At 45.6% G+C, this 13498-nt stretch overlaps 1 protein-coding gene across 5 annotated transcripts in view; it reads left to right on the forward strand.

The window, feature by feature from the left end:
* The window catches only part of LOC105186125 (zwei Ig domain protein zig-8), a 117892-nt gene that overhangs the window by 33112 nt on the left and 71282 nt on the right, over positions 1 to 13498 (forward strand). For all 5 annotated transcript variants that reach the window (XR_003113331.1, XR_003113332.1, XM_025301362.1 and 2 more), the window contains exon 3: positions 1286 to 1461. Coding sequence is in view for 3 of the 5 variants with exons in the window: in XM_025301362.1 (XP_025157147.1) it covers positions 1286 to 1461 (176 nt within the window). In the remaining 2 variants the exon portion in view is untranslated. The remainder of the gene's footprint in view (positions 1 to 1285; positions 1462 to 13498) is intronic.

Below are 13498 nucleotides of genomic sequence, written 5' to 3' on the forward strand. Positions count from 1 at the left end.
TCGAGCATGCCTGAAATATGTAGTTACACGTCGAGAGAATTAAAGCGCACAAACGCGCACGCGGAAATGCCCCGTGATAAAAGAGTGCATAAGCCCCTCTGATCCAATTTGTCAAAACAAGTTTTGCAAATACCGAAACACACAATCTCTTTTATTGTAAAGTCGATCAATATATTCTACAGGTAAGCCAATCAAATCGCGTTATCGATTAAATATAAACCAGCTTTCGTCCGTCCGCCCTTCCCCCTCCCCTTTCGCCCCCCCTCTCTGTGCCTCCGTTCCATTTTTCATTATCTTTTATAGCCAAACACTGACGGGGAAATTTCGCGAATAAAAATGTGAGAGCGGATCGCATTCGCATACTCGATAAAAGACACGCCATTTACGCCGCACTCTTGTAATGTCTTTCGCCATTACGGAGACGGGCGCGCGCATTGTTGTTGTTAAAGTACGTGGGATTATTCTTCATAGCGTATGACGAGCAAAGGGCCGCGCGGCGAGCAGGCGGGGGCAGGCTGGGTCGGGAAAGAGCCGCGAAGGTGGGCAGACGTTCTATGGGAGGTACAAACGAGCATATACAATGAAGCAAAGTGCACAGCGATGTTCCATAAGATATTCCGCCGAAACGTCGAAGAGCGTATTATGCTTAAGAAATGAGCTGAGTTTGCTCGCTTGGCGCCAGTTCGCTACTTGCCAGTTATAATGCACTTGGATTCTGGTATCTTGTAAGTAGTACATCCAAAGAGAGAAGGAGGGAGAGAGAGAGAGGGAGAGAGAGAGAGGGAGAGAGAGAGAGAGAGAGAGAGAGAGAGAGAGAGAGAGAGAGAGAGAGAGAACGGAGTCGCTTGCAGCGAATTCGGAGTTGCGCTCTCGCGGGAGACGTCAGTGTGAGCGAGCGCTGGTTTCCTCTGTCCAGAATTCGCGTACAAGTTTCATGGAAGACGGAACAAGCTCCGTGCCGCCGCGCGCACCGCGTCTTTCCGCGCCGCGTGTGCTCGACGATACACAGGCGTGATTAAATCGCAAACACGCGACGAGAGAGAGAGAGAGAGAGAGAGAGAGAGAGAGAGAGAGAGAAGGCGGGCGTGCTCTTTTCAAATCGTATTTATCGTCGTGCCGCTACACGCGATCGAGTTAGAAATTTATTCGCTCTCCTCTCCGCGCGCGCGCGCGTACTTCTTTCTCGCGGCTCGTTTTCGCAGCGCGGCGAGCGCTGCCGAGCGCAAAAACGCGCTCTTTCCCTTTCTCACCTTTTTTCTCCCCTCCTCTCTCTGTCTCGTTTTAGCTCCAGCGCACGTGCGCGAAACATCCAGGGAAGGTGCGCAGCGACGTGTAAACGACGCCAATAATGACCCGGCGGAAGATTTGCCGGTTTTCGAGGCGACAGCGGCGAACGTCAGTGCGTTCGTAGGGCACACCGCGTATCTGCCGTGCCGCGTGCGAAACTTGGGCGACAAAGTAGTAAGTCTCTTCACATCTTACTTATTCCCCTTCTATCGCGAAATTCGCGAATTTTAGTGGTATTAATCTCGGGCGGAAAATTGGCTGGGCACGTATTGTCCCCGGAAGAGAATGTATTAAAATTTATAAAGCGAGAAGACCATTCCCCGAAAAGCGTCGGGACGCGAGATCTGCAATTTTTTATCTGCAAATATGCAGGCAATCGTCGCGGCTGTATATCAGAATCCATTAGTTCGGGTGAAAGTATGTAATCAAAGCGGTTGGATATTAATCGATCCGCTGCTTGCGGGATAATGCTCGCTCATCGGAACGATTGCGCGCTTTGCTCGGGAGAGCTTTCGGGAGATCGTGTTCTCGTTCCTGAATTTCGAGATTCCGACTCTTTGGGACAATGCGCGTCCGACGAAAAATCGTCCACGGCGATCTTTATTCGTTTAAAGGGTGTAAACGAGATTTATCTGTCGGCGCCGTGTCGATTCAATGGAATTTCGACGACGGGAAACGTGAAACGACTCACGTACGAGCGCGTTAAAGCTGCGAGAGCTGCGAGACAGCTCGCGGATGTCGCGCGGTGAAAGAAAGACGTGTATGTACACATAATTACAGCGTGCCGTGTTTCCACGGGAGCGATAAACTTAACGGCTGCATCGATATAACGCAGGCTGTTTATCTCGATGAAACGAAACAACGTGTACGCGACAGCTGACATCACGTCGAGCAAATACGGCCCGCGCGTCTTACACACTCCCGCCAGCTTTTACTGCCAGCATTAAAAGTTACACTCTAAGGATGTTACGGAATTGCCAATAAAAATTCGAAATCAGGACTGTTGTCTGGCTCGCGCGCCAGTCCTTGTCAGCGACAATGGCGCGAGGCGCGCTCGGAGTATGCAAATGAAATCGTAAAGTTCGCCGTAATAATTCAACGCCGCTCCGATGCTTTTGCCTCCGCGTGTATCTGATTATAGAAAGCTCCGCTCTCTCTCTCTCTCTCTCGCTCTCTCTCTCTCTCTCTCTCTCTCTCTCTCTCTCTCTCTCTCTCTCTCTCTCTCTCTCTCTCTCTCTCTCTTACAACGAGCTGCGTAAAATTACGACCATCGACGGCATCGACGGGAAACGACTTTCTCACGGCGACCGTGCCGGTTATTACGCACATTGCGCGTAATTTTATAATTAAACATTTCAATCCGCATAAAGGGAATTAAATTCTCGCGCACATGCTTACGGAATTATTGAAATTGTCCAAATGACGTAATATTAAAACGCGCGCCCTGGTGTTAAATCGAGTCCGTATTTTTCAATGCGTTCGTGCGCGAAGGAACGAAGAGAGATGGTCGTAGTTTGCAATAAATGAAACTATTTCAGGTACGCGAATTTCGTTTATCAATATGCATAATACATATATTTATATATATATATATGTATATCGGCCTTGAACAATTGACGAGTATCACGCCGGCTCGAGCGCGAACACGTGCGCGTATATCGATGTTAATTGCGAACAAACATCGGACCGGCCTCGCGCGGACGGCAATTAATCTGAAAATTTACCGGAGACGCTTTCGATTCAAACAGGTTGCCTCACGACGCTAACAACGTTATAGCCCCTCCAGCGCCCTTATCTATACAAGGGAGGAGCTGTGTAATTAATACAGCGGCATGACAAATTGTCGCTTCCGTAATAGCAGGCCGCCAATAAATATCGCGGCCGCGATTAGAGCATCCACCCTCTCCCCCTCGCACGTAAATGTAGACGCACAGGGCGAGCCGGCGCGTCATAGCGATGGCGTGTCTACGACGATCTATCACGGGGAGCCGCGGGGACATAGACATCGGTGTTCCCTTCGAAGACGAAATCTCCCCCGATGCGTATCTCGCGGCGTTGACTAAGCACAGCATAGATTTAACGAAGACGTATGATCGCCTTAGCGAAGCTTTTCTTCAGCAACGCGTTTGTCTCTCTCCCCCCCACCCTCTTTCTCTATCCCTCTCTCTCTCTCTCTCTCTCTCTGTCTGTCTGTCTGTCTGTCTGTCTCTTTCAGTTATCCCGTTCCAGCTGCGGGCATTTGTCGTATCGCGCAAATTTTCCATTGCGCCGTGCCGCGTGCGAATTTATAATGAAATATCGCCGACCTGAATTCGTTGATGCGAGTCGCTTTATGTACTCAAGCATTCAAATTGATGTGTTCGGATTTACGAGTGTTTCTTTGTTTGCGAGGACTTTTTCTCTCTTTCTCTTGCTCTCTTTCTCCCTTTCTCTCGTACCCTCTCGTAACTCTCAGCTGAGCGAGTTATTCTCAAGAGAAGACGAGAAAATTAACTGGCGACCTATTTAAAACGACACAAAGCTCGGCAAGTTGAGCAACTATTAAAAATATTAGAACGAAACGTCGAGAGAAAGAGAGAGAGAGAGAGAGAGAGAGAGAGAGAGAGAGAGAGAGAGAGAGAGGGGAGGGGAGGGGAGCAAAGCGCGATCACACGGCGGAAGTAAGGGACGAGTGGAAAACTCGCGAATTCGCGAGCGAGGAATGCAAAGGGAAAACTGGAAATTCCTAAAGCGCTTACATCGAAGTACGAACACTTTATAACTTGCTTCCCGAAATTCTTCGCTTCGTGGAACACGCGCAAATAGAATCTTTCGGGAATTCTTGTGTCCGCCGCAAGGAGCTGCGGTCTCAGCTGGAGCCGGCAAGACAGGGCGCCGTTTCACGGCAACAAGAGAGAAGACCGCGAAAGAAGGGCACCATCGAAGTCTGCGTATAAAATTCGCGGATGGTTCGGTCATCGACCGTCAGACGCAGACGGCGGGGGGCAATGCCGCGTGATCATCGCGAGGAATGCGAAGCTTCGTCGTCGCTCGGCATCCGATCGTACTCGTCGATCGTACTTCACACGCAGACACCCGTTAGATTAAAGGGCACTTGGCACCAACCGGGAATCATCCCTGGCAAGCGAACGTCGCGCTGCTCGCATGATGCATTTTTCCCCACGAACGCAATTTTTCGACACGCCCGTCCAATTTTCGCGACCCACTTTCTCGCTTTTCCGAATTTCCCCTCCGCTCGCGGCCGGCTTTCTTTCCCGCCCTACGCGGGCTTTATTGTTATCGAGCGAGCGCCTGTAAGCGTATGCAACTGGTGGATGGATGCGGTTTTTGCAGTGGGGCTTCGTCTAGTTTTTTCCAGCCTCGCTGGAGAAAAGAAACATCCGGAATTGATGAGCGTAATTGTCCGCCCGCCGACGCTTTTACGACGCTTGATTTATGTTCCGATAAAGCGAATGTTAACGCGACTGCTCCGTGGCGATTGCTTATTCTCCCTCCGTTTCGTCGACAGCGCGAAATTTCACTCCTGTCGAATTTATGTTATTAATAATTGGAGAATCGATGGAGAGAGAGAGAGAGAGAGCGAGATGTAACGCTCCTAAATTGCCGACTAGTTACGTTCGTATAATACATCGCGCCTTTCGCGCATACACGTGTATGATGATATTTCGATAACAATTGCTCGCATCTCGAGAGATGAGCGTCATCGGTTGAATTATTTGACTAGCAATTTTTTACTATTTGCTTTCTTTTTTAATTGGAATAGGAAATACCCGGGATTCTTGTTGTCAAAAGCGGGAGGGCTATTTCACTCTGATGTTTACTACCCGACCGTGAAAATTTCAACGTGAAATTGATCGTTCAATCAAACGCGATTCAAGCTGCAATATTTCGAGAGCGTACTTGTGTCTAACATAGATTTTATTGGAAACGGATAGATATATATATATATGTATGTATACACACACACACATACATACATACACATGTATAGATTTCTTTAATAGCTGAGATACAGAATTGTTCGGCGTGCATTTCCTCGGAGCACGGCCGGATGCATTTTTAGCCCACGTCCAGCAGGTTTTTCCAATCTTTTCCGCATTTTTCTTCCTTCCGCTTACCTGTTTCCTTTTTTTCCCCGGCGATCCTCTTTTAATTAAATATCGATCTACGCACGGATAGTCAGTGGCGACGCGTCGATTACGGCAAATTTCCGCGAGTTGAGTCGGAAAATCGAGCTGAGTTTAAGAACAAAATAATTGCGGGAGATTAGTCGCATTTATTTTAGCGAGAGTCGGGTCGCGTGTCAGATAGGAATCGGCTGGGTCGTAACGAAATTTCATGGGTCTCTTCATTACGGTCAGATTATCAATTAACATTGTCGGGAAATTACGAGCGAAGAAACGGATCGCACGAACGGAATCATTATTCTCGGATCCTCATTAGCTCGGCAAACCTCAGCCATTTAGAAACGAGCATTCGGAATAGGAAAGAGGCTATTTGCAATATTGATTGCCACCGGTAACACAATGCCCCTCCTTTACGTAAGCTGTCTTTGTATCAAAAAATAATTCACTTGAAAATCACTTTGTCGATGTTCAATCGAATGAAAAGTGCAAAAAGATTTTAATGTATTTAACGCGCGTATTACCGGACAATTATAAAACAGACAAGTATAAAAATTTATTGAACCACTTACCCCGAAATCATTGTTGTAATCATTATTTTGCTTTTCGTTTTACGCCTGCTTTGCAGGCGCCTAATTTGGAGTGGAGGAAGCTACATTGGTTGTAAAAATACCATGAGAATAATAATTGTAGATAAAATCGACGAATATATAATTATTTTGCCGTCGCAATTTCATTGACGCCATTGTCGCACTGTTATTATTGTTATCGTCGTTATTTGCAAACAGTGTACGTGCAATCTTTCTTCCGCTATTGCAATATCTCTCGCACCCATCGATTTCTCGAGAAGCCGACGGTTTAACACAGTAGATTGGATGCTCATTTATCGGCGCGTTTCCCCTGACCGTTGACGCCCTGATCGATATTTAATCAAAGGCGAATCCTGGAGGAAAGGTGCGGGACCATGCGAGAAAAGCGCATGCGATGGGGCGCGATCGGTCGCGCATGCATCTCTCCCGACAACTTCCACTCCGCGAGCGCGACGATAACGCATAGCTCGATATTCAATTCGATACGGAGTCAATGTATATACTTGCTCGCCGCCGCGTAAAGAAATCGCCGTTTGATCCCTATCAAAATATCAGTTTGCAATACCTCCTTCGAGCGGAAGTATCGAGATGGCTCGGAATGGCAATGCAAGTCAAGTTAGCGATCGCGCCGATGGTGTGTATCTCTTTCTTACAAGTTCCTCGACAATTTTAACCCTTTACTCAGCCCCCGAACGGCGATAAATACGAGCGGAAGCTACGAATCTCGCGATTCTTCCGCGCGAGGGAAGGATCCGAGAAACGCCGAGACAGGAATTAAAGTTGAAGGAGAACACCGTTTTCTCGAAAAGTTTTACTATGACGTCGGTAATTGTGATTCTCTCTACGCGTATTGCTAATTTTCTCGAATCAGAAAAAATCGACACCGAAAATGATCGCAATTTTGTGTGGGTTTCGCGATTTTTTCCCGTCACGAAACGCGACCGTTTGAGAAAGAGTCGCGATGAAAATCATTTCTCATTTTCCCTCGAATTTCGTTTAGCGCATCTTCCACGGGTTTACCGCCTAATATCCGTAATCGGATATTAGGCGCAAGAGCAAACATCGCGAATTGGCTTCGTTCGTTGATCCTTCCCCGTGAGATCGGCTTTAATGGATAACACGGATGGTGTGGGGCACTTTGAAGAATCTGCGTCGCGGACTGACGAAGTCGGTCGTAACTTGCGACGTTCTCGACGCGCGACAGATCGAAAAAAGCCGTGGGGCAACAAATGAAATTCCTGAAATTCACACTTCCTCGTAATAACTATCCCGAATATCAGGAGTGTCGAGCCCGCGCGTGCGCGAGCACCTTGACTTTAAGCGTTTCGAGCATTACCTGTTGTCAGAAATTGTCTGAGTTAATGGCTCCGATGCTAATGTCCACCATCAGCATAAAATCAAGCGTGTTGGAGCGCTGGCTGGGTGGAATCTCCCAAAGGTGTCTCGTAACTCGTTCGTATAGATTCTCGACGATCCAAAATATCCGCCGCATGATGGATGGCCGGAAGCGGATTCTTCGCTATTTACGTTATACTCATAATGTTCGACAGGTTTATCGTTCGCCTTTGGGTGCGTCGCGCGATGTCGGTGAAATTTGCTGAATGGATAGAAATAATCGCTGATAATTATCGAAGCTCGCTGCTTCTTCCACGATTTTTCGAAATCACGCTATACAAAACACGTATGCGTACATACAGGACGTTTCACAGAACCGTAACAGTTAATGCACAGTGGACAGTGTATTAACAGTTAATGCACTTTGGACAGTGGAAAAAATGTTGCAACGGAAGATTGCACGGTTTAATGAGATATGTTTTTACGAAGTCTCTTTTTTTTTTGGTGCGATGATACATTCTAGAAGAATGCAATCGCATTTTTATTTCAAGTAAAATCTGCATGAAAAAATAACAGGGTACGAAGATCAAGAAATGAGTAGTTAACGAGATATTTCAGATTTATTGTTTAATTCGTAAAAGTGGCACATGTTCGTTTTAAAATTTATAAGTATACATAAATTATACGATCCAATTGGATGGAATTGCAAAAATTACTATTGCAGGCTTCCGCGTGATGCATTTTTCAGAGGTTCGCACGCGATATCGTAATGCGTACACGATGCGCGAGATGATTCGGCGGTTGTAGATTGAACAAATTATTCGCCTCGCTATGGATTAATAATAATTATTGCGAGCTTGCAAAAAGCGCGATAACGTGTCTGAGCGTTGTCAACGTTGCGAATTAGCATAAAGCACGTAACGTGAATGCCATTATGCAAAAGCGCGATAAATCTACATTCGCGCGAAGTATCGCTTATCGTTTCCCGCCCCCGCCCCTACTCATCCCCCCGTGAGAGATTATTACCTATAAAATTGAAAATGTTTCGGCGCTTTCATAAAACATCGCGCGTTTTGAATAATTGCCCGTACAACCTCGGAATTGCATCGAACAGTTGTTGCGCGAACTTGATGCATGATTGTGTTTACAGTTTGTGTATTGCGGGTATGAAAGAGAGCGAGGGCGAGAGAGAGAGAGAGAGAGAGAGAGGAGCTTTTTACAGTCGCGCGGCGACAATATTAATAACATTTACGTTAATAACATAACTCGACAACGGGACGAACAAAAATGCGCGATAAATCAGAGATAGCGCTGACGTCACAGCCGCACAGAAACCTGCCGCGCGGTGAATCGCGTCATCTTTGATAACGGCGTTGCGAAGTAACGCAAAAGTGTGATTGATAGTCGAGCCGTCATCGAATCGATGATATTTACACGCGGATGGACGTAATTGTGGAAACAGAGAATTTCGCGTGTTGCCGGGTGCACAGAGTAATTTCTGCCCTCCCGTCGACGCGGCTGTAAACTTTTCGCGAGACGATTAAAGAAACAAGTATAAGAGAAAAAAGCGCGAATTGCGTTACAGAGGAAGGTTGCCTATATTGGATCAATTTTCGATTTTCTTTCTCGTAATTTGCAAATACTTAGTATGAATGGGATAAGGACTAATTGGAAGTTATCTTTGATCTGTTTGTGATATTCTATAACTTTTTGAGATTTTTTGCACATCTTCTGCAAATACGTCTTTTTTATAACCTCTGCAAATTGTCTAATTTTGGCAGTTAGTTGTTTAAATTATCATGTGTCCTTTATTGTACTGTGATTAATTTAAAAACTATGAGGGGATAAAAATAAAATACAAATAATTTAAACAAATATACGTATTTAATTGAAATTACCTACGTTTGTATAAAAGAATAAAAAACAATTTTTTTAATTAAAAAGTAAATAAAAATTGTAAAAATAAATCTTTTTTAGAAATTTTTAGAAACTAAGAAATTAATTAAAGTCACTGTGTATATGAAAGACTGAAAACATTTTTTTTAATTATAAAAATAAATATTAAAATTACTTATTAAAATAATTATTTAAATGATATTTATTTTTATATAAAAGTTGACTTTTCATATTTATAAAATCATTCTTTGATCATGTAGCTAAAAATTGAGGAATTTATCTATTGCATTCTTGAAATTAAAATTACGGAAATAAAATATTTTCGATTTCAAAACTTAATTGGGAAATAAACAACTATTAAACAAAAACTGGATTCCCAATAAAAACAAAATATAAATGTAGATAACACAAAAGGGAAAAATAAGCTGTTTTCTATAGATTTTAAGAATAATAGTCACAGATGTAATTTTCCTTGGAAATTCCCAAATTGTATCATTACAACATAGGCAATCAAACTTTCAAAATATCTTTTGTATAAAAGTGAGCAAAACTTAACATGCAGATGACGCTAGGCCTTCGAATTCTATGAAATATAAAGATGTTACAATTTAAGAGCCGATACATTATCGGCGACTTTCTCCTATCTGTGATAAATGATATTACATGCGCACTGACAACAAAGAATTACGACTTCCCTCGGGCAGATGTCCTAATTAGTGACAGTGTCCCAATTTGTGTAACGATCGCGCCGCGTTCAAGTTTTCTGACAAAATCAACTTGGCTCAACACGTGCGTTGTTATCAATTTATTGTGAATTTTATTAATTACACTGTGAATATTAATTTATTAATTTATTTTCGCGAACCAGCTACTCCTGATCACTAATTGGGACACTTAGCTCACGTGAAATATTGAAAATCGGGCAAAGTAGTGCGAGGGGGGGAGGGGAGAGAATGAGCGCGCGTGCAATTGTACGTTTAATGCAACGTTGACGTGTGCCCGGGTGATATTGACAAACGGCACTAGCCGTAAATCCCTGCGCGGTCTCACCGATACTATTCGCGTAATAAGGGAGGAAAATGCGAGCAAAGCGTCGCAATTGTGCAACAATATGTCCATTACACCGGGTCGCGTCCGAATGGCTAATACTCGAGTTCGCTTAAGAAATTCGGCGGGGATTTTAATTACGAGCGGTCTTTCAGTCGTTCGTCGCAAGGAGGAGAGCTTTTTCATTAAGATTACAGTGTCGGCTGCCAGGGCGTTTTCTAAACAAATGTTCCCTTCCCCATTGTGTCGCCGCGACGAAGAAAAGGAGAAGGATGGCATGTGCGCGCGCGCGCGCGCGCGAGGGTGAAAAACGCAGGGCGCAGAGGGGGAGGAAAAACAGTGCTTGTCGAATGGTTCCCGGGATGGGAGGGGGGGCAAGAGGGGGTGGAATGTTGCCAGGTATTTCAAAGGTGAGAGACCATTTTGCGTTCGGGGGAAACTTTTTGCCGTTTCACGTGCTACTAAATACAAGGAGTGCGCGCGGCGCTCGAGGAAGGGAAAAAGAAACGCGAAACCGGGAGAGATCGATGGTGGAGTGACGTCGATGCGACGGCCGTACGATGAGGAGCGCGGAGGGTGAGGGATGGGGGGTAAAGGGTGCAGAGGGTAGTTTGTGTGTGCCGGAACACGGCGTGTGACTGCGGCGCGAGACTCGCGCTCTATCCGAGGCGAACGAAGATTCGATTCTGTATCCGATGGCGGATTTGCGGATCATAACGTGCAAGCCGTTTGACCGCGAAATTACATCATTGAATTAGCAGTCGATCATATAATTCGGTAATTACCGTAATTACATGGACGAGCGAGTCGCCTTTAGAGAATCGAAATTAACGTCGAAAATAGACACGCGGCCGCGCGTGGCAAGCGATCGGCTCGTGGTTCCAACGATTCTCGGGGCCTTATTTTCGAAATTATGCGATACATAACGTGCTATTTTTGCTTAACAATTTTTTAGATGTCGCTTTTTACCTAAACTTTGTATGAGATATTCATTTCCGCATGGTCTGATCCACTCGATAGCGAACATACGATATACTTAACGCGTACGAGTGTTTCGTGATATTTCGAGAATACAAATTTACCGAGAGATGTGATATTTTGGTGACGTTTATCGAATATCGTACGCGACATTTTTCCAGAATCAGGTATTTCAATGCATTTTCAGCGTTTCTCGAACACTGTTCATTAATGTTAAGAGTTGCTTCCCTTAACCACTTGACATACAAGAGAAACAAGCTTGGAGACGTTATTCGTTTCGCACGTCATTTTAACGTTGATGTCTCTCCGAGACACCGAGAATGGTATACGCCGATTATTGTATTCATTTTTGGCGCCTCTACAAAACAAATCTTTCAGGAACGTAATTATATATTTTACGGATGCAGGAAATATGTTGCATAATTTGTTTCTGCCTAACTATATCGAGTCCTATTTTATTTGTATATTTGGGGGTTAATATTAAGTCACCCCCATACTCGTTACGGATTACCATTGTCCGTCCTGTCCGCGACAGCGGACAGAGGACGCGGTTCGATCGATTTCACCTCCAATTACTCGCGCGTATCTGTATCGCGGAAAAGTGGCTTCCGCTATTGTTCACGAGCATACGGCGCAATTTTCGCTCTTTTCCTTTTTCACGTATATTTTTCACGCGCGTAAAGCGAAACACGCGTTTCCATATTAGTCAAGATAGAAAATAATTGTTCGCAAGTCACACGTGTTGATCGGAATAAAACGAGACAAATGGAGTTCCGCGTTCCGAATCGCGTCCGCATCATAGATACGCAGGCATTGATTCCGAATTGTTTCACGCTCGGTCCATCCATCACCGATTGGGACAGTCGATCAATGCGGTATTTCGATTTGGTGGCTCGTATTTTGCGAAATTTCGGATAATCACCGCCGGCACCCGTTCTCCACGCGAAAGTTGCGACGACGACGCGGAAAAAAAAAATTAATTCCTTCCGCTGCGGGAATAATCTTAAGTGCACCCGGAGATCCCGCGAGTTTCTCCACTTTGTGTCCCAGGTTCGTTGAATGTTTTAAGGCTGTATTAATAAGCGGGGAACTTGGCGAAAGTTTCAGCTCGCTCGTGTAGAGGACACAGCGTCGTCAGGATGCGCGCGCGAGAGCCTCCTTTAACGCGCGCGAAAAGGAGGTGACGACAAATCCGCAATGACAAGCGTAAATTATTATTCCCACATCTCCACTTAACATGAAGTGTAACATTGCTCCCAAGGTTGTACAATGGCGCAGCTCTCGCCGCAGCTGCAAACGATAGAGGGGGAAGGGGGAGAGAGAAGGCACCGCTCGCAAACTACGTTTGTAACAACTCCCCGACACACCAAAGTCGGCACCGAAACTGGTGGAAATGTAGCGTGGAGTTCCTTTCCGTTTGCCGACGTCGGACGGTTACGTCGTCGCCGTTTACGAAACTTTTATCGCGAATGTGAAACTGTCCGGTTACCCGCGACGTTTCTGAAAAGAAGTTCCCGCCTTTTAGAAACGATCCACGTCAGCTTCACCGCGGCCGCCCGCGTAAGCGCCAAATAAATCTCAAAGGTGCCAGGCTGATTCGCGCGAATGTCCTGGCGGCTGCGCGAATCAAAGGCGGCGGAATGTAATTGATGTACACATACACACGTATATACGTATACATAATTTTGTACAATTCTGTCGCTTTCACAGTAAAGCAAAAGTTGCTGCAAGAAATTGTAAATCTCACGATTTCCACAATCGCGTTACTTGTTGAGAGCGTGACGTTGGACTCGGCGGGAATCCAGTGATACTCTTTCGTATCTTTCGGAGCGGTATCTTTGTGCGCGGAAGAAAGGGAGGCAAAAGATGCGAAATTACAGGAGTAAAACAATGCGACGGCAGCGGCAACGCGCGCCTGCACCGGCCGCGCCGCGTCGGCGTCGGAGGAAGCATGCCCGCGGACTTCATTTTTTTTCCCTTCTCTCTTTTTTTACGAGCAGTCGTTACACACAACAGCGTCACCGACAGACAGTATGCTCCCTGCTGTAATTAACGTCCGAAAAAACAGACGTGGTGTCGGATTGCGAATAAAAATATGACCGCGGCGCGGTGGGCGCGCGGCGTATGTTTTAAAAGTCGTTTATGAAAATAACGCGCGGCCGGCCGGCGAACGCGCGTCGCGTTTAAAATTACAAGCACCCATCGCGAGTTAGTTGTGCGGATGAAAACGCGGTCCTTCAC

Source organism: Harpegnathos saltator, unplaced genomic scaffold, assembly GCF_003227715.2.
Source record: "Harpegnathos saltator strain DR-91 unplaced genomic scaffold, Hsal_v8.6 scaffold414, whole genome shotgun sequence".
Taxonomy (NCBI): domain Eukaryota; kingdom Metazoa; phylum Arthropoda; class Insecta; order Hymenoptera; family Formicidae; genus Harpegnathos; species Harpegnathos saltator.